Source organism: Myiozetetes cayanensis, unplaced genomic scaffold, assembly GCF_022539395.1.
Source record: "Myiozetetes cayanensis isolate MyiCay16 unplaced genomic scaffold, myiCay2020 scf1, whole genome shotgun sequence".
NCBI lineage: Eukaryota > Metazoa > Chordata > Aves > Passeriformes > Tyrannidae > Myiozetetes > Myiozetetes cayanensis.
In genome coordinates this window covers 89875546-89897734 of record NW_026086604.1, presented here as the reverse complement: position 1 = coordinate 89897734, position 22189 = coordinate 89875546, and the positions used below count along the sequence as shown (strand labels likewise).

At 40.2% G+C, this 22189-nt stretch overlaps 1 protein-coding gene across 5 annotated transcripts in view; it reads right to left on the bottom strand.

Moving 5' to 3' along the window:
- RNF144B (ring finger protein 144B) overlaps nt 1-22189 on the bottom strand; it is a 58420-nt gene that overhangs the window by 14710 nt on the left and 21521 nt on the right. For 4 of the 5 annotated variants that reach the window (XR_007629386.1, XR_007629387.1, XR_007629388.1 and 1 more), the window contains exons 3-4: nt 12718-12822; nt 4454-4514 (exon numbers count right to left, since the gene is read on the bottom strand). Coding sequence is in view for 1 of the 5 variants with exons in the window: in XM_050319460.1 (XP_050175417.1) it covers nt 4454-4514; nt 12718-12822 (166 nt within the window). In the remaining 4 variants the exon portion in view is untranslated. The remainder of the gene's footprint in view (nt 1-4453; nt 4515-12717; nt 12823-22189) is intronic. The other variant, XR_007629389.1, reaches the window with a different exon arrangement.

Here is a 22189-nt window from a genome sequence, read left to right as displayed (position 1 = left end):
GCCTTTACCGCTAGACCACCAGGGGCTCCTAAGTGCTACTTACTGACAAGCAAACGTCTTTTGTGACACTAGGCTCTTCCAAGTCTTTCACATGACAAGCCATGCAGTAATTTCTACGTCAACAGCAGAAGGACTATAATTAAATTAATTTCAAGTCACTTTCCATGCCTTATTTACTCCCCTCTATCTGCAAACTCCAGTTAATATTCACTGTGTAATGTCATCATTGTTTGTCTGGTAAAGAGATTAGAACAATAGTCAAGATTCGAGGTGGACACACTGAGTTACAGTTATTACCACATATCACAGAATGATAAATGGGGAGTCTCCTTTCTTGAGCTTTATTCAAGGAATTTGGACTTGCAACAAAAGACACAGTTGAAACACCTGCACTGTTGTTCACTTGTTGCTCAAGTCAGTGAGACGCAGCTAAAAAACTCACACCCTTCAGAGCCTCCCTAGAAAAGAGCTGTCATGCCTGGAGGAGCTACCTGCCTCTCATCTTTCCACAGGAGTTCCCTGGTACCACCACTGCAAATAATTAGATGGAGGGCATGTCTCAGAAGCAGGTGGAAACCCTGACTGTGAGACGGTAAAGGCCATTGCAATGTACCTCCAGCAGATAAAATGTTGTCCCACCTGAAATAAAAGGCTGCACAAGAGCCTCAGATACATGTTCTCTGGAAAATTTTGCTGGAACAACAGAAGAATGATTGTCTTCTCTGCTGCCTGCAGGACACACAGCTACACAATGCTTTGACTTCAGGTAATTTCTGAGTCTGTGCTCGAGTGCTCCAACACAGGTGGAGAATTTCTGCATCCATGACAAAGGTTGTTACCTCTAATTTAGGCAGTGCCAGCAAAACAGCTGTACCACCTACCTTCAGCCATTTCATGAATCTAGTTGCATTATTTCCTCTTATTCTCTTGCCCATGCTTCCTTTGCCTCCCAAAATGAACAAACATTTTGCTTTCTACTGAATGAAAGTCAGAACAAATTCGTTTGCATCTTTGTTTGTGGGGACAAGAGAGGCATGGTCAAACAAGTAATTTGTCATTTTTACATACTTCTAAAAAGTACTTTCTGAGAAACAATTATTTCTGTAGGTTTCTTCAGTGTCTCTTAAAAGAAGCTCTGAACTGGGTAAGACCATGGCCTAGTACCTATTATTTACTTTAATCTTTGACACAGTAGGCTCTGTATGTTTTCTGTTTATATTGAGCAGTTAAAATGAGATAAATTGTGGGTCCTGCAGATACTTATTAAAATACTCAACTTTGGAAACCTAAATTCTCCTATCCTGTTTTTGGATGAAAGACAGGATGTCTGGTTTTGACATCACTGGGAGGAGGGGAGTTGGATAGTGCATCTCACTGTTTTTTAGCAATTTGTTGCAGCAAGATGTAATGCATGACATGAAACTCTCTCCTCTCCCACTTCCTCCATTTTACAAAGAACTTACAGATGGTGTTTTGCAATCCATGCTGTCTCATACAGTTTGGTTTATCATGGAGTACAAATGAGACCAGAAAAATATAAAATGACTCAGCCAAAAAACATGGAAGAGGCTATCGTCCTACTCTGACAAGCTGCTCCATCTTTTGGTTAGGGCCATTTCTCTTCCAACACTTTCCCCTGCTTCCCCACAGCCAGTTCAGCCACAATGCACTCCACTCTCAGGGGGAAAGTCTTCCCAAAGAGTGCCAGTACTGGGCAGGGATACAGCTAGTTTTCATAAAACAGGTGAGATGGGGGAGGAAGACAAGGGAAATGCAGCACCCTGATGTAAAGAATTTCTGTCTCAGGAGAGGTACTCATTGAAAGGATGAGTTTATGATTCTATTTCACAGAATATTAGGAATATTCCTAATTTTCAAGAATATTAGGAACACCTCCTTTTAAAAAGGACTACAGGCATAAGATGGAGATTCTCATCATCCACCACTCAGCCTGTTGGGCAATTGTCACAGAAACAGAAACGTAACACGTGTGTCCTAACCACATACTATTCCTCTATTTCTTTACTTCTGATAGGTGCTGACATCAGCCCCATCCTTAATAGACATAGAGCAATTCCTGTTTCTTCTACTAAAATATTCTGCACATAAGCTCTGTGGCTTGGCCCTAACCAGATGCAGAGAAGATACAGATATATGAGAAAGCTTGTTTTAAAGCCTGAGAATATTTGCATTTTAAGAACATGAACCCACAAGAGAACAGCATATTGTCAGTGCACTCTGCAAAAAGTCAATATCTCAACTGAATAAAGCTGAGAGAAAAGGATCTAAATAGAGGAAGGTAAAGGGTTCTGTTGATCAGAACAAAAGTCATGAAGGACACCCTAGCACCTCCCTATTTTAAGGGAGGAGAGGGGTAAGTTTGAAAAGGGCTGGGTTGTGCTAAGGCTGACAAAGACATAAGAAACACAACAGATCTCAGGCTGCCGGGAGTCCCTGGGCAGATTCCAGGTCAGAATTTGTCCCCAGCAGGTGCCATCAACAATGTTTAGTGCTAGCTTCAGAAGAAGACTGTCAGACTAGTGTTGGCATTGGTCAGGACAGGCAGGCTTTGCAAGGTAAGGCTCAGGTCTGAGAACAGAGCTTCAAGCCAGCAGAAGCTAATAAGCCAAGTCCAACTGATTAGTCCAAAAACGGGGTCAGCCTTGGGGACAACACTAAATCCAGGTTAGGCAAAAGGTCTTAGCCAGGGTTGGTATTAGTGCTGGGTGCCCAGGTGAGAGCTTTAGCTAGCACCAATCGTTGTTCCCAGACATCAGTAAGCTGGATTTACTGCTGGGGCAAAAAGCTATGTCCAAGTTTGCTCCTTGGATACCGGTTTTACTCATCATAAAGGAGCAAGGACAGATCCTAGAATCATAATGAAGAGAGATAGCAGAAGTGGAGGAGGATTTGTCAGACTTAGGCAAGAAAGAAAAGGGAAGGAGGATTGTAAAAATAGACAAGTTTCAGGCTTCTGTGTGTGGGAGACAGTAAAAAAAAAAAAAAAAAAAGAAATGTTAGCAGTGAGTTGGACAGAAGATTATGAGTTCAGCTTTGGGTAGTTATAGAGGAGGAGATACCAGAAGACGTTAGCTTCAGAGTCTTCAGTTAAAAAAAGGTTTTACATAAAACAGATTAATGTATTGCAAGAATGTCTCTCTTCCATAACCCTTTAATAGGGTGATTTAACAAGCTCTGATTTCCATTGTCTAGGACTGTAGATAAGCCACCAATGGGCTTAGGAACCAGAAGGACTTGCTAAGGAATTAAGGATAAATGCAAAGGTGGTATAATAGGAAAGAGGAATAAAAAATGCAAGCAAAGTTTGGAATTCTTTTTCTTTTTTTTTTTTTTTTGGCCTGAGTGCCTACAAATCATAGCTAAAATCTGCACTTGCCCATGAATTCTGGGGCATATTTGAGCATACTCATTTTGAAGTTTTTGTACTTTGTGGTCATGCACTCATCTGACTCATGTCAGATGAGATCCTGTAGAAACCTATATGTTCCATCTTTTCAAGTGCATTACTTTGCCTGATTTTTATAAACCTCTGCACTGTCTTACACATTCTCAGTCTACCTGCATCTAAGCATTCATGCAAAGCAAGAACGTAAATACAGTCTTTCAAGGAAAGTTTGAAAACAGGCAGAGTTAGGGCAGATCAGTCCCAGACACACCACTCTGCAAACTATCATGCAGTGAGTCCTTTGAAAAACACTGCAACTTCCAACTCAGACTTTCAGGTTAGAGTTGGTCTTTAAAAGCAGGAATGGGATCTCATCCTTCTGACTAGCAAGTTTCTTCTTCAGCCTTGGCAAGGAACCATCTCCAGGTGCAGAAGGCTGACCTCTGGAAATAGGAAATCTTGGCCCCAGTGAGACCGTCAGTCTCAGATTTCTTTACTAATAGGCTTTACTCATTATTCCTCTGGAAAAGGAAAAACAGCTATACTAGATGAACACACATGAGGCTTCTACATTAGAAAAACTATTTTTCAGTGATGCTTGCAAAAATCTGCTTTGCACTTCAGGGTATGTCTTACCCAGAAGTTCTGAAGATCCCTATGGATGCATAAAAGGATTGTATGCCTTGCCCTGCACCAGCCTCTAGCACTCCTACCAGTACAACCACCAGCTCAAGGACCCAGGATGAGCATGCTACAGGAAGAACAATGGAGCCTCAGGCTCACAGTCTGAGAGTGTTGCCCACAAGCCTGAGTAGAAGTCTAATAATTCAGTAAGATGCCACTTTGTTGATTCTGCAAAACTGAAAGAATTTCAGATTAGTCTGTGGAGCACAGTGAGACCTAGTGATTGCTCTTAAACTATTTCAAAACAAAGACATCTTTGTCTCTTCCTTAACTCACTCAGCAGGCTTTGTCTTTGCAGTATATAGCAGTGCTACCTCCACTGACACTGTAAAAAGGAAGGTAATAGAAACAAAAAGTTCACACCTCGTTCGAACTTCAACCTCTTGTACAACTGAAACTGGTCAACAGGCACCAAACAGGCAATCTGAAATGAGAAACAAACACACAGAAAAAGCATTAGAAACACAGACTTAAGAAAATTAATAAGCATGCTGTTCTACACATCTGCTTTCCTGAGCTGGCTCTCATATTCACTTTTTTTCCTGCTTGCTTTCAGCACCTCATTCCTCCATACCTTGACTTCCTTCACCAAAATTTAAAGCAGTTCTTGACCTCCCCTATTTCAGCAACACAGCCTAGTAGATGAGCCCACATCTTTCTTATCTTGCATCGGAAAGCATTCTCTCTGAATTCAGTATTTACTTCAGGTTTTTTGGTTTCATACTGGTTTAATGTAACAAAGGGTGACATGCTGCCAGCCTTGGAGACTGCAGCATGTTGTTCATGCACAAGTGTACAGCCCAAATCAATGGTTCTTCATTCATGTCTCCCAGTCTTAGTGGTAGGGGTCACTTAGCTCTCAGGAACTTAAAAGCCGATCTGGTTTCCATTTTGCATTCCCTTTATGGGATGTGAGCTAAGGCAGCTAATGCCATTGCTGTTGGAATTTGACTTAGACACACATCAGCCTATTGGGAACTGGACTGAAGATAACAAATTTAGTTGGCATAGACAATCAGGCTTTGCTGATACACTTTACACATTACCATAATTAAACTAGCAGCCTAAAAAGCTAAATGTGCTAATCTCCAATTAACAGTCTACGTAAGAAAACCAAATGCCCTATTTAGAACTAATAAGCAAACCTCCACACAGGGTAATGAGGGATTCAAAAGAAACTTCACAGACACTACAGGAGGTACATATTTGTCAGATTCAGAATGTGGGATGATTCTCTTTGTCTGATCCGTTTGTAATATTGTACCAGTAGCAAATATGTCTTTCTCTTTTGCTGAAAATAAACCCAGACTGACACTAAACCAAGACCTGATCATTTGAAGCACTGTGAAGCAGTGTAGAACTGACAGCTTTGAAGTGAAGGGCTCTCATTCAGTGGGATAGTCTCATCCAGAATCCCACCACAGTCCTTCAGATTACTGTAAAAGGCAAAATTTGCCTTCAGTGAAGTGGACACTGGCCCTTGCTCCCCTTCTGGGTTGTGTGATACAGTATTCATGAGAAGAAATATAACAAAAATCCAGTATATATTCCATACCATGCTATTAACACATTTCCTTTCATAGATGAGAAAAAAAAAAAAGAAAATAATAAGTGTATTTGTATTATTAAATATGAAATTTCTGTATTAATATCTTGAATCAGTTGGACTTGATTGTACAACACTGCATTTTGTAGCAGATGCCTGGATCATTTATTTAACCTAAGGCAGTGTTATACAAAAATGAATCCAAATTATGTCAGGATTTAAGTGTTCAAAGATGCTTAAAGATTCTTATAGTTAGAAGACTTAAAGATTCTTATAGTTAGAAGAGTCAAAGGATTTAATATCAAAATGGGAAACGTGAACAAATCTTTACAGAGTATATTCTTAGTCTAGTAAATCTGCCTACTGTCAAAGTACTGTCTGCACTCAGTTTTGAATTCAGCTTGTATACTGTTTTTAATATGAAACAATATTACATTAATATGATTGGAAAACACAGAGAGTTTCCTGGGAAACTCTTCACCTGTTCATCAGAAGTCGGCTAAAACACTCTTGGAAAATAAATACTAATTAAATGAAATCGGTAAAAAGAGTGAAGTTTGGCAGTTTCAGCAAAGACACGTTATTTCAGTATTGCCCACTCCTCCCCAGGGCAGCTTCAAATCTGAATAGTTTGGAAAACAATAAGAGTCATGTGTGTTTCTCTAGCTGGGTGAGCACTGGCAACTACTTCAAATTTTCCTTCATAGGGACTAAACTAAACCAGCAAGTCTCAATGCTGTAAGAGCCACTCAAGTGAATTGTTTAGTTGTCTGGGGTCTTTCTGTGCTTGCTTTGGCTTTTAACAAAAAATTTTTTCAAGAGCAGTTCTATCAAGCCTAGAATTTCCCATGTATTAAAAATCAGCCTTTTTGATTACAGTGGGAGCAGACGTAGGAGTTTTATTGTAGATTTCAATAGGAAGCAGAGTCAGTGCTGAAAGCCTCCCATTCTCCTATGGAAAATTTGAGTTTACCATGCCAGCCTTCCCTACTGGTTTCACCTGGCCCCACTCCTCTTCCTACAAACCCTCTTCATAGCTCAGCTGCCCCCTCTCTGTATGCAGCTCTGGTATTGAACACATGCAGCCTGGCAATGACTCCCTCGGGATTTGAAAGACCAGGTCCTGATAACACCCACACAGACATCAACCTGAGATGTGCTGAGCCAAAGCCTCTCACAGATTTAGTATCTTTAGGCATGAGGAAAAGAATGTACAATTTGCTGCTGCATGAATTCAGTGCTGCATCAGAGCTGTACACACAGACTCAATTGAAAAGAAAAAAAAAAAAAGAAAGAAAGAAAGAAAGAGGGAAAGAAACATGAGTATCAGGTCCCCATAAGAAACATAACAAAACATCAAATCCTTTCCTTAGTGAACTTTTAATCTCACTTACACTTAATCAAGAAGGACAGCCACAAGCATGATAAGAGGATTTGGTGTTTATCTCCTCCTACTTGGCATCAGTCTAAATGTTCATCTCCAGGCAGCTTCTTGAGCCCTACTTGGGTGTCCGTTCCTCTCCTCCTCTCCTGCACAACCACAAACATCTCTGGGCTGGTCAGGGGATGGAAATCTGGGGAGGCAGCAAACTGGCAAGCCAGCAGATGGCAAAGGGCCAAAAGAGAAAGACCATGACCACACCAGAAAGCAGATGTTTCTTGTTCTAGGTTATGAAACCAGTGGAGGAAGAAATGCTACAAGACAAGTTTTGGGGATTTTTTTTTTTTTTTAATATTGGGGATTTTAGTAAAAGATTATAGGCAAGGACTCTCCTCTCCTGAAAATATCTTGATTTGAGGCTTATCGGACTGTTAGGAGCTGAAATAAGTTTTCTGATTGTCTACACCCTGTAAGCAACACCTGCAGTTAAAATACTTCTGTTATAGAGCACAAGAACACAAAAGACCTCTTGCTAAGAACAGCAGCATTCACTGGAAGTAAAAATACCCATGGAAAAGAGCAAAATTTTGAAGGCTTACTACCACAAAGGGCTCTGGCTGGCCCCTTGCCAAGCATCCAAAAAGATAGCCCAGTGTGGTACAATAACCAGGGATGCTGTTACTACACAAGACAGAAGAGCAAAGAAAGGAAAATGAAAGGGTTCAAAATAATTTGGTTCAGTTGACACAGGGGTAAACTGTTACAGGCGGTGCAGCAACCGGGACCCAAGGAAGAACAACTCCCCTGTTTTTAAACACTGGCTACCAGAGTGGAAAGGGAAAATCACTACTCCACCTATTCTCAGGCTTTCAAGGGAGGTGCAAGGAGGCAATCAAGAAAATTGAATAGATCTTACTTCCTTTCACACCCATATGAATCAAACCTTGATAATGCCAAGGGAGGGAAGTTCACCAGGACAAGTGCTTCTCCCTCTCACTTTAGCAGACAGGGAGCAAGGACGGATCCTGCACTGGCAGCAGCAACAGCAGTTTGAAAAGGGTGGCATTGTCCACCTCTGACAAAATCCCACTCACAGAGGCACTGCCTCATTTTGCAAGCAGTGTAAAAGAATTTCAAAAGGGCAGTGGTTTGCTTTTGAAAGGGGGATGGGAGTTCAATCTCTTTATTATTAGAAATTACACCCATAGCTTTCTTCATCAGCTACCATGCTCACTGGAGTCATAAAGAAATACTAAATTATTCATTTTCTCCATTAAGAAGCTCTTCTCTTATTTAGTGACAAATAAAAACAAAATTAAGGCTCTCATTTGTTCCCCTTCATTTTATTTAAAAATGGGTAAATAAGATCAAACATTTTTATTTTGACCCTGAAAAAGATAGGTCAGCCTGCAACGTTTTCTCACATTCCTTCTCATTTTATCATTTCAATCTCCACCAGGAAAATGTAAACCAATTTTCAAATTAAAAATAAAACTGGTATTTTAAACCTACTCCCAGTAGGCTATTTATGGAATGTAATGCAATTAAGAATTCTAATATCTGGGTCACTGTACAAAGTGACCCCAGCATCACTTTACAAAGTGCTGACAACCCTCTCTCAGGTTAGCACTGGTGTAGATCCTGGGTTTACCTAGACAGAGAGACAATAAGCAGAATCTGCACTACACATGCAAATGGGTAATTCTCGACAAATTTAAGAGGCAAAAGGAGAGCCCAAATCAGTACCTCCTTTACTGACTGCTGCACAGTTTTAATCCAAATCAGAAAGAGCAAAGCATAATCCCCTAGACATTATCCAAGGGAGTATTGCGTTAGAAACCCCTGTATGCAGTGGAGACTTATCCTGGTTCATAGCTTACACTGGTGACTGGATTCATACCAAGCAAAACCACTTCAAACTGTGATAAATTACCTCTTATTTAGATTAGGGGTATTAACTGGTCCAATTAAATCAGTGGAGCAAGTTCCCAAGAGAGACAGGAATATTCTAGACAGAAGTCATCTGCACAATTTAAGAGAACTGCATTAACCTAAAATATTCCTTCTACCTCTGCTTCCAGGAAGAAATCCAAATCATCTTTGTTTATTGTACCATTAGAGCTCAAAAGGACAAACATTTCATTTAACAAGACTGTTTCTAAACTTTCTTCTTTTTTGTGTAACCAGATAGTTGAAACAGAGCCTGTAGCCAAAACCACCACCTTACCACAACTACCCCTCATTTATTTCTGCTTAAAGACAGCTATACTACAAGCAGCTGCTATCTAGCTGTAATAGGTGAAGATATGACCTAGGATTGCATTTGATTTCAAGCACTCCAGCAGAACAATTTCTTCTGTTTGAATGTACTATTTCTCAAAACAAAAGAAACCTGCTGGGGAATATACCAGTTTCAACTAGCTTGTGTTAAAGGGAAAAAAAAAAAGAAGAAACCAAACCAGAGGAGTTTTAGAAAACATATTTTCAAAGTACTGAAAAGTACCATTTTTGGTTCAGATGACTTTTCACTTTAAGAACTTCAAGAATAAAAACCTGGAATATTTTTTTTCTTGGGTCCAGAGGGACACAGAGACTGAAAGTAAAGCGTTAATTCCCAGTATCTCCTATACTCTATGAATAAGCAGTTTACTCCCCAGACACTGAAGAAATATTCAACTATATTAGAGAAACACATTCCTGCTATTCACACTTGCTCATTTCTTCATGTGATATACAAAAGAGAAATTCTATTCTTTGTTTAAAATGTTAACCAGAGTTTTTGCCCCACTCTATCCCCCAATAGCAACAGAAGAAGCACATGAAGCAGAACCAAGGCAAGACCTGCAAAAAAGCTCTAATAATTTAGTACCAAACTAGATTTAAAGTCTTAAAAACTTTACTGAGAAGCTAAACCAGACTTTATTCTGGTTTGTCTTAGTGAAGACAAACAGGTCACTGGAAAGCACTGAAGAAATGTTACACACCTTGAAAAAGGATCTTTAGAGAGGGAAGAAGAGAAACTTTCATAGCTGTGCTGTGTTATAAGTGCCTATAAGCTTTGTTATTAACTGTTCAATTTCCTTCTTGAAGAAAGCTCAATCCAAAATGCATGGAAGTCAATGAAAACACTTTCCTTCACTTCAAATTATGCCTAAATTGACCTTTATCTCTCTTGTGTAGGCTGGGGCACAAGGCACTTTAAAAAGCAAACAAAATAACTGTGCTAGCTAACATAATTAAGAGCATTTAGCTCGAACTATAGAAACCAATTTAACACCATGTCCATGACAAAGTTTGAACTGCTATTTTTTCTCCAAACTGTAACAGTACCTCATAAACAGCAGTCAGAGCATAGTCTGAAATTAACATAACAAGAAAAATACACCTTTTCAAAACACTGATGCTATCACAGAGGTGAAAAAGGACTTTTTTTTTTCCCCAGTACAGGTAACTTGTCATTCCTCACAGTATTGTCATGCTGAGCAACCTTGTCCTGGCAGAAGCCAGAGAACAAACATCCAGACCCTCCAGAAGTGAGAAGCCTCATACTTTCACACCACGAGTCTGAGAGTGTGCAATGAGTATACTGTAATTCTAACTAGTACTTCCATGACAAACAATAGGCATATTTAAGCACATTCTCTACCACGTGATAAGGTTCTAGTTTTTTAGATAATAGCTTTAAAAGGCCACAAGTTCACATGGAACAGCTTTTATAGGGAAGAAAAAGGAATAGAGAGTGCTCATACATAATCTACAGTTTACATATTTGCAGATTGTTAATAGAGTCAACCTATTCTTCCCGGGTTTAATGCTTTTTTTCTGGGTGGTTTTCTTCTTTAAAGAAATAGTTATTTGTTAAAATACATAAGCAATAATTTTAACCAGGTTGGGGACTTGTTTGCTATTCAGGCAGAAGGTTTGTGTTTCAAGCACATCACCAAAAGGGAGTGTCAGAACATTAATTCATCCCCGGGACACTAATGTACATTTGGATTGTTTAGTCATTTTGCTTTCAGCCCCCAAAACACCCGAGGATTAAGCTAGTGGTCCATTTATACATGCCCTAGAGCATGCTCCTGCTTTACTAAGGGAAAATATGTATCTCTTAATTCCCACAGCATCATAACCCTGGATTAACAGAGCAGAATTCTTCTTAGCATTTGCTAATTTTCTTTTAAAAATGCATTTTTAATAGAGGCTAGATGCCTCCAATCTGGTGTGATGGTTGGGAGGGACATTGCTACACCCTCTCTATGTCTGTGTAGAAAGAGGAGCAGAGGGAAACAGCTGGCTACTTTCCACAGTAGCTGGATTCAGCCAAAAAAAAAAAGCTCCACCATATGCCTGCATGCCATAACAAACATAGCTGCAACTCCCATGCTAAGCACAGTGTTTGAAATGGATGTTGGAGAGGAAATTCTGAATTTTTCTGGAGTAAAAGACATTTTTGGTATCGGGAATCACACTGTCACTAATTATATACTTCTGCCACAGTTATGTCATCTGTTTACACAGGGTTAAAGGGAACCCAGAAGACAAACTGCTTTTCTTCAGTTCAGGGATGGAGATCTAATTCTCCCTGATTTTATTCCTGCAACCAAATGCTGAGAGAGCATACAAAACCAGCCAAAATCCCTTCGCCACCTATTTTCTTAGGGTTTTTTCTCAGCTTGTATTCTCAGCCCCAGCAGGGACATTCCTGCCTAACAAAGCAAGCAAGAATAGCTACAGGGCAGTGTCAGATTTGCCAGCAGATTATCCGTTCTAGATGAACAGAACAGCTGGCATGTATGAGGGTTCTGCCACATTGCCAACAGCTCTTCCCCATGTCATGGGTTTGGCACTGAGCCCAATCCAGAAACTTCACACCAGCCCTGAGTCTGTCAGGAGGCTGCTGGAAAATTGCTGGGAGGCCATTGGACATCTTGGTGGGGGCCACCTACAACCCCGTGGTGACAATCATTGCAACAAGGTCTGAGGAGCACATTTTCTCTCCAGTTTCTCTGCCTTAACTTGCAAACTGAACCTTCCAGTTACCCTGGGAGATTGTGAACATGCCAGGTGTGCAAACAGCTCTGCCTAAATCTCATTTAGCTCCTGAGCTCTCAACCTCTCCCATATCTGCCTTCAGAGCAAAGACATATTTCATATCTCTTAAGACCTACTTCCACCTAGTGCTGTGCAGATACTTTTCTTTCCATACAACTACAGATCCTTACATGTTTATATTGGACTGCAAATTGGTTGTCAAAGCCCAGTATCAACATACACAAAGAAATTCTGGCCTTGTGTACCATCACTTTGAGTTCTTGCTTTTGAGTTAAGAAAGAGGCAGGAATTTCAGTGTTTGCAGTCAAATCAAACATGATTTAACTGGCAGTGCTAACGGAGGCTCAGCAATTCTGGGATACAGGGTACTCTGGTTAAGTCACCTGCATGGGTAATTCAGAGTTTGCCCAGAGGCCAAGTAAACCTTTCCCCAAGGCACAGAGGGAGGGGGAAAAGGAGGAAAAAAAACATCTGTTTGTTTCAAACTCCCCTTGTCAGTCAGGCTTCTTGCCAAAAGCTCATTAATGGTAATTAAAGGGATGAAAAAGTGTATGATCATATTCATTATGTAGATAATTTGGGGGATTTATGTTTATTAAAAAAAAAAAAAAAAAAAAAAGAGAGTGCGAAAGAAAAAAGTGTAGATACCTCTGCTTCTTGTAGGGTTCCATGGTTCAAGCATACCATGTCTGGACATGTGATAGGAGAACCACAACCTTCTTGAATTGCCAGCTGCATGTACTGTTTTAGACACTAGAAACAAGTAAAGAAAACAAAAGAAGGTTATAGCACATATGTTGGTAACTAACAGATGCCAGAGATGCTGCACAGTTACCACCTCCACTGCCTTAATTGGCTGTCCTGAAGCTCCAGTACACAGAAAACATCAATTATTATAAGCTTGAATGCTACAAGTCATTACATTGGAAAGAATGCAACAAAGAACAATTAATTATGCATGACTTCATCTGCCGAGCATTGCGTTTACCTAAGTCAGCAAGTCAGACCTTTCAGCTCTAACAACCCCTATGCTCTGCTAAACCGGGATTGGAGGATTTCGGGGGAGGAGGGGGGTCTCTTTCATCCTAATTAAACAGGCTTCGTTCTTTCGTTTTTCCTCCCATGTTCTTAATTCAGACTCTTAGCCAACAGTCTTCATTGAAGGAGACCTCATTTACAAGAAAGAGACTACTGTTCTCGGGTGCATAAAAGGGGAAGGGGGTTTATAACCTTGCTGGGAGGTTATAATCTGCCCCAGAAGATACGATGCCATCAGTTCTTCCCCCTCACCAGCCCCTCACATAGATTAAGTGATTTCCGTGGTTTACCATGATTTATCATCAGCCTCTACTCTTTCCAAAGTCCATTTACAGCATGGAGGCCACCTTATGAATGTTTCCAAACTTTTTCATTACAAAAACCGCAGGCCTCCCCACTCCAAGGGGGAGTGCCATGCCAGTTTCAAATGTATTCAGCTTCTCTATATAACACATACTATAGAGTCTTCAGTAAAATCATGGCATAAAACTGATGCAATGGACCAAAGAACAGTGCTTGAATTGTACCCCCAAACTGCACAGGTAAATGAGTAAGCTCACTTCTGAATCAAACAAAACAACAAAGTCTCCTCAAAATAGTGACAAAGCACACAGTCTATTGCAAATCACCATTAACAAAATAACAGAACATGTATTTCTGACAGATTTTTCTTGCATAGTCTATTGTAAATGAGAACAAACATATTTTACAAAAAACAGGACTCCTGTAGATTTGTTCCCTACAGATATATATTTCATGATCATGTGAAAAACCTCTCCTCCTCCTTCCTGGTGCTGCAGACTTCTTCCCACCAGTTTTCAAGAAATACGTCAAGGTGAAATATGTCTTTGAGATCTCTGTCTCTCTGCCAATTTTTGGAACAGGTACGGAGTTCGAAAGCTACCAGGTGGGTTATGGGGAAATCATAGCCTTTCAGAGCATCAGCATCCCTGGACTCTTCAAAACCATCATTTCTTTACGTACAGGCATTTAACATTCAAGACTGCATTAGTCTGGAGTATTCTGAGAAGTCCTTGCATACCGTGCTCTGATTAAAGAAATTTCCTAATTTGTTTTTTTACTGGAAAACTGATTCCCTCTTAATTGTCAGGATAATTAGGACTTTTACAAATGGAAATGAGGTTTCCTTATTATTCTGTCTGTTTCTCTACTGAAACATCCACATCCACGTGTTTTGGTTAATTCTGATGGACTATACAGAGATATTAATTCAAGCAAGTAGAATCAGCTTAACTTAGTGGCATTTTAAATTAACTTACATTTCATTTGTAAATACTTGAAGTAGAAGAATGTAAGGGTATAATCTACCTGGTAAGCTTTAAATATCTAGATCATTAAGCACTAATGGATTCAGATCCAGCATGCACACCCATAAGTAAGCAGCAGAGCAGGTTCTAAGGAATTGATGGTGCAACTAGTATGTGGGAGGTGAGGGAGATGGTGAAGCAAAAAAGAAACCATGTAACTGAAAACAGTATTAGCTCACTAGGGATTATCAGCCCAAATTTAACCAGAGGCTGTTCTTCTATTATTCAAACAGCAGTCTCAGTGTCCTGTTCCATCTTCTCACCCACTTCTCCCAAAGGCATCTAGGCACAGTGCTCATAAAAAGGCAGTTTAACCACCAGATCGAATCACCCCAATGGCACACACAGCTCCATCACAGAGCAGTGAGCAACAAGCAGGAGGAGGTACATAACCGTGGTGGTGCTTAGGACCTGATGACACCAGAGCTGCCCTGCCCACATCTGCTGCCACCACAGTCTGGGCAGTGGCAGCAGGTGACACAGATAAAGCCAAAAAAAGTGTGCTCAGAGCCCAGGGTGGTTCCCAGTGCCCTTACTGATGCAGATGGAGACTCCTCCTGCAGCCCCACATTCATTCAGCACCTAGGGTTGTCCACATACTTCAACCCATATCACAGGGGAGCAAATGCTCATCCTCTGCACAAATTTCCTCCCTGGTTTGTACCTGTCCCCAGCTTCCACCATGAACAATGTAAACATAAAATTCTTCCCTCTGAGTCCCTTTCCTAAGACCTGCACGCACTGTGAGTTGAGTGCACTTCTTAGATACATGGACAGAGTCTCGTTACATCTCACTGTCTCTTCACATCTCACTCTATCTCCTCATGGGAGACCTGATTACTTTCTGGATCAAGTCTCAGGGCAGCATTTGGTGAAAGGCGAATGTTTCCCTCCCACCAAAGCATTTAGTTTGCCTTAATTCCTCAGCAAGCATGAGAGAGCAACCTTTTACTTTTGTTAAGATCCTGGCTTCTGTCTCCTGTGTGGTGCTGCCTGATATTTAGTAATTTGTTTTGACAGCACGGTACAGTGGATTTGTATTCTGGGGGCAGCTCAGGTCAGCTGGTTATAGAGGGAGGACAAAGCCTGAGAAGTTACTGCAGGCCTAGCAGCAGCCCAGAGGCTTGTTCTTAATTTAGACTTCCAGGACAGAAGCTCAGAGCACTGACAATTACCCTTCCGTGCGAGGATGTGCATGAAGCTCTTAAGGAGCTTCGATCCACAGTATGGATTTTGCAATCAGTTTCAATACACAGTATCTAAGTCATTTGCGGTACCAGGCAAGGAGAACAGAGGTTTATGAGCATTGGTAATGCATCTGTGTTCTTCTTCTCTTCTAACCCATTGTTTGGTTGTAGGTGAGGATAGCTAGGCAACCAAAGCCCTCTGTGATACTCTAGGAGGGTGCTGTGCTTTCAGAGTGTGACTTTGAGAGATTTCATAATTGTGCTATGCATTGCCATGGATCTTCAAATACTTCCCAGAAAACCTCCCTGTTAAATCATTTTCATAGGTATGAAGTCTTTTGTCTTGATTTTCTGTGCTTGGAGAAGTTGCTGTGGGTACAATTCAAGAAGTTGATGAAAGGACTTAAAGGTACTGAGAAACTCAAAGAAAGCATTTAATATTTATCACCGAAGGATTAAGCTTTTTACCAAAGTATGTACACGAATGAAGATGGGAATTTCTTGTTCTCTCTCTAAGCACTAAAGAAGAAACAGTGGAAAATCACTAAAATTTTAAAATATGCCTTCACTTTAACAGCAAAAGTGGTTTTAGAGGGGTTTTACTATTATGTACAGCTCAGCTACTAATTTAGCTGCTTACTTGAGAAGTGGCAACTAAGAGTATATGAAAATACACAATCCGGAAATGGGATGAAAAGAAGTTTCAATGCCTATATAATGAATCATGATTGACCTTCTCAGCGGCATGTTCTCCCACACTATGGAGAACACACATTTTTTTGTGTATTTTGTCTACAAAAATCAGCAGTATGTCAGGAAAACTGCATATACTACATATGCTACATAATTGCTCTTTAAAGTGAAGGAAAGATCAAGATACTCTGCCTTCTGTGGTATTAAGTGTTTTCTGAAAGGATCTTAATCTTAACATTCAAAAATCATGAGATCTCAACACCCTGGGCTACACTCTCCTCACTCTCCTACCAATTTCCCACAGTGTGGTGACTTTCAAGCATGGAGAGCAGTCAGTGGTTGGAGAGGCCTCACCACAGGACCTGTGGCTTACAGTGGCAGTAATACCATCCTCTTACTTTCCATGACCAGAGCAAGTCATCAACAATGACACTCTTACTAGCACAGCAAGGTTTCCACAAATGTGTCACATAGCCAAGGCAGAATGGTTGAGGCAACCGACTAAAAATCCACTGAAGTCTTGCTGAACAGGTTAGAACCCTGCTGACTACAGATTAAATTGGAGGTTTGACTCCATTATGTTCACCCCTCAAATAAACAGTAGACACCAAGACAAGTCATTTTAACTTCCATATCTGCAAGTGTACTCTAATCGGTTTAATCAGATTTTCCCCACTGAGCAACTATATCACGTACATATCTGTGTTCTGGGATATACAACAAAATCCTCATGCTTTCAAGCAACAGGGATCGATTCAAATGTGATAATGTAATTCCACCAGTAAAACTCACTACATGTAACAGAACGTTTTAGTGATGATTTGGCTTTGCCAGGCACATTTTACTGCTGCTGGAATACTGTCAACTTCAGTCAAAAGAGCACTCCAAGCAGTTTTTTTCTCTGCCTGAGATTCATAATGTATAATGACACCTTTTTTCAATAATTTGCTGTTTAAGCATTTTGGGGCAAGATTTTTTTCTTTTTCTGCTTGTTCTGGTTTTGTCTTTCAGGCCATCACCACCTTCTGTTCAAAAAAACCAAGAGCAATATCCACTTACCTACTTCACAAAATGCTGCTCATGAGTATATAATAGGTTAAGGCCTGTAAAGTACCTAGATCAAATTATCATGTGACATATATGCATTTCTTTTTTATCTTGCAGGACTTCTAAGGAAGATTATGATTTAGACAAATACTTACATATGCTCCAAGTACACATTCCTCTCCTGGAGCTAAGGCTTTGTAGAAAGAGTATATATGTTGTAACATGATGGAGATATCTTTAAAAAAAAAACACTGAAAAGCCTAATCCAGGAACGCACAAACTAATAATATAAATAATTCCTTCTTCAGTAATGAATCTTCAACAGTTTTTCTATAGTCAGCTGTGAGGTCCAGGAATAAAAAACTCCGTTCAGGCTATTCATGGATTCTTCATTTCAGCACTTCTCCTGCATGCTGCTCTAACTTCAGCCTCTCTTTTTTCCCCTAAGTATAGTATACAGGGGAGACTTTTAATGTACTGACCAAGAAAAAGACGTCTATTTGGAAAATTTAGTCTGCAAAGGAACCATAACAGTTCTACATTTTATCATGAGTTCAAAGTATAATTTCAGTGTTATGTTGCTAGGTAATGATGTGACAAAGGCACTATATCCCTCTCACTGTGAATCTTACGTTTCTATTCAAATCTACTTTCAGATAATTTATGTATCTAAGACAAAAGATAGATCTCAATCATTCCTACATACTGCTTTTTCAAGCACCTGGACTTGTTCCATTACCTTGCTCCTCTCCCTTCTCCTTGTAGCTCTTCAGCTCCCAAAATGCAGCCTCATTAGTTTGGATGCAAAAGCATAAAAGGAGACCCTCATATGTGATGTGACAAAACTGAACAGGTAGCTTTATTAAGAAACACAGAGGGATGGATAGGAAGAAGAAAGAAATGAAATGCACTGGCTTATTTTCCTGTCAAATGCCACTGATAGATATTGCTGCTAGCCACTGTGTAGCAGCTGGTACAGGGTAAACAAGAGTATTTGTCATTAATTCAGTTATGGAAAGGGAAAGAATAGATCTACAGTATTTCTCACCCAGTACTAGGGCATGATCTACATGTAATGTGAAAATGCACAAAATGATTGAAGGCATCTTGCCAACAAAAGAAGGTTCTTCCTGGTAACATTTAACTTGAAGACAATTTACATTTCAGAAAAATTAAGAAAAACTCAAGTTTAAATCTCAAAATCCCACAAGACTGATTTAAAATGTTGAATCTCTCTTCCAGATTTGTCCTCAAGACTGTATTGGTTTGTATTTGGTTTTGTTTAGCCATTTTACAAATTCGATAATTGAAGGGCAGAAAAAAAACACTATAAATGGAGAGAAGACTTAACTTTTCAGTAGACATTTCTTAGTGTCTTATGATTCAGAACAGATCAACAGATCAGGCATGTAGTTATCATTTTAGTTCTGGGTCACATTTATAAATATACTTCCCTAAAAAGTACTCATAGTGTTTATGACAGATCTCCATGTTTAATAATATATTCAATAACACTTTTAATAGTATGTTCATCATTGTCATGACATCTGCGATTCTGAATGTTGGTCTAAAACATTTGGTCCATTCTAAAATGGACCAGTCACTTTCAGTGTGTGGTAATCGAACTCCTGGAATCTCTTCAGTATCTCTCAACAGCTCTTAAAACTAGATGAATCAAGTCTATTGGCAATTAGCTTGGATGCATTTGCACTGCACTTGGAAAAAAATGGGAGGCTTTTCCAGTTAAAGAAAGTTTTTAAATACTACACCACAGAAATAACCATTTCGTATTTTGCTACAGATAAACTTATGATAGGCACAGTTTAAAGTGAGAAACAGAAGTTCAATGAAATATACCTATTGTCCAATCTATATTTTACCTGTTAAGGACCAGATGTAGTGGTAAATATGTTGCTTTTAAATGGATAGAAAATCAGGCCACATAAGAGTCTTATAAAAAAAGAAAGAAAGTTTAAAAATGCCATTGTAGCTTCAGAGGACATACAGTCAGCTCATGGTTCAGTATAAGGGAAGGAATAACATCACTAATAAGCGTTTTATTTTGTCATGACCAAGTGAAACCACCAAACAAACATGACAGTGGACCAGAATATAATGGCCTCCTCTTGTTCCACAAGCATATTTTTATGGGATCTTTCAACTGTATTTGAGAAATATATTGTCATCTGCCTTGTCTCAAAATATTTACCACAAATGGTGATAGATTCTGGTCAGAAACACAATCTAAAATGAATTTACAAATGACCCACCACATCCTGGCAGCCTTTCATTAAATCAGGATACGTTCCCAGTAATTGTTGCCATGAAGTGGTACCACCAACCAGAAAAGGACCAGAGAACAGGACCAGAGAAACTCACCCTTCACAAAATGGAACCAGCTGCAAATATCATTTCTTTTGTCAAAATTCTATATCAGGCCAAACCTGGCCTTACCAACAGCTACAAAACTGACATGACCACGAGGCTTACGTCACAGTCTGGCTCAGTTACTGCAACACTTTCAGGCACTGACAACTTACTTCACAACTTTTTCTTCATTGGTTAAATGAAGAGAAAACCAACTTCACCAATGCAGTCCTGTCATTAACATGTTAATTTCCTCTTCCTCACCCATCTTCTCTTGGCCACCACCCAGAGGCTGCCACCTCTATTGGCTTCAAAAACATCTACCCCCTCTTCCTAAATTGCAGTATCCCTCAAAAGGCCATAGCTTACATTTGTTCTCTTTTGGTACCCCTACTAACTCTGCCTTTGCTGTTACTCTGCACAGAATTGCATGCAGGAAGTTCTTAAACCATTAGATTACTATGAAAGTGCTATGTGTTCGGTGCTAGTATTAGCAGGTGTAGGAATTTTCTTTGTTATAACTTTAAAAAAAAAATATTCTGGAACATTTCAAATGTTGAGCTAAAAAAAAAAAATCCCAAATGTCAACACTTGGAAGTGGAAAACAACCTGAGGTGAGCTTTATATAAGGTAAGTGGGGCACTGCAGCACAAGGTCTATTTAGGAACAGGAGAAGGTAGTGTTCTGCTGCAGCCGTGAGCACATGCAGCTGTCTCCCAGGATGGGGGAGAGAGAAGGAAAAAATGGGGGAAAAAACATCTTCTTGAAAATTAGCACAAAGAAACAGAAGGCATACTAAAACTGAGTGTTGGCTAGACGATGGTAATTCCAAATATTCCCTTACTTAAAAGTTTTAGTTAAGTAGCCTTTCAGTTGACCACTCATGTACATTTGCTGCACTTAGCAGGCATCCCACACTATTTGTCATCTGCCTCCTTCTTGTCTTTGATCTACTTAGTCTCTCTTCTCTGCTCTCAGGCTTTTCTGCCCATGCTTTTTGCTGATGACCCTTCACATTAGTTTTTCCAGCTTTTCAGTGCTCCCCTGGGCAAGGAATCTGAAGCTTTAAAACACTAAGGGCAAAATGTCAATATTCAGCCACCCAAAGGAGGCAGAGCAACACACAGCTGCTCTTAAAAAGATTAAGGAAAGCAGAGGAGCCTAAAAGTGTCCTGTTGATGAAGTGCCAACAGAGACACTCCTATCTCTGTAAGGGTTTCTCCTTTCCCTCTAAGCAAAAGTAGCTGGCAGCAGCCTTCCTCAGAAGCTGCAGCCTCCCTCAGAAGCTGCAGCCTCCTAAAGCCCTGACCTGCCAGGCAGGCAGCTGCCCAGGGCACCAGAATGTCCACAGCAGCAAAAAGAACCTTTTTAGTCCATGTCTAGCGCTAGCCTTGCTGTAACACATAGCTACAAGAAGAAATTTTTTTTCTCCAAATGTCTTTGGAACATATTCTACTTGTAGAAGCATAAGACAGAATGGAAGTTACCTGGACTTCCACGCTGATTTCTGCATTTAAGGCTACATTAAGTTTAATCTCATTTTGACTTTACTGTGTGCACCAAAATAGCAAACAGGTGGATCATCATGGTATTTGTTTTGCATGTTTGTAACCCAGTTGCCTCACACACTTCTCAGAAGTACAAGACCCAACAAAGAATCTGCCTGGGAAAAAAAAGAAAGGTGAATCATGCTAGTTCTGTATAAACCTGTGCTGACAACTGAGTAACATACTTGAAAGCATCTTCTGTTTTCAATTTGTTATATGTTGTCTTTGGCATCTCAATCCCTGCACCAGTAAATAACACACAAAGTAGATGGATGTAAGCTGCTACTTGACATAAATAGCAGCTATGCCATTTATTGCTCACCTGGCTCTCATCAGGGCTCTGAAATGCTTAGGAGTAGTGGAAAAAATAGGAAAGACAAAACTGAAAAGAATAGGTGTGTGGGGAAAAAGCTGACATCAGCTTTTTTACTGACCCCCTAAGACCACCTTTTTCATAACAGCACTGCACTGGTTCTCTTTCATCAACACCACCGGGGCAATCTTACCACACCTGCTAAAACTTCACTGCCATGACTTCCTGCAGGCTACAGATTCTCACAGAGCCTTTCACAGAGCCCTTGGTATTTCCAGTATTATTGCTAGTCCTGCACTCCTCACTAGTGCTTCCAAAGGGAAATTATACTGCACTAGACACCAGGGCACTTCCAGCAAGAGGACGTGAGCTGCACGTGATCCCACCACTCATTGTCTCTCCCTGATATTTTCCCAGTTTCAGGTTTTGAAAAGGCGGGAGTCTCCAAGATGTATGCTTTCCAGCCAGTTTAATGAGCACCGAAGCCTGGGCAACACCCAGTGCCCAATCCGAAGGCAAAGCAGGGAGGATGGTCCACCCATTTTTGGCACTACCCCACCACAGCGCTCCTGAGTCTTATCTGAGTGAGGCAAGAGCACT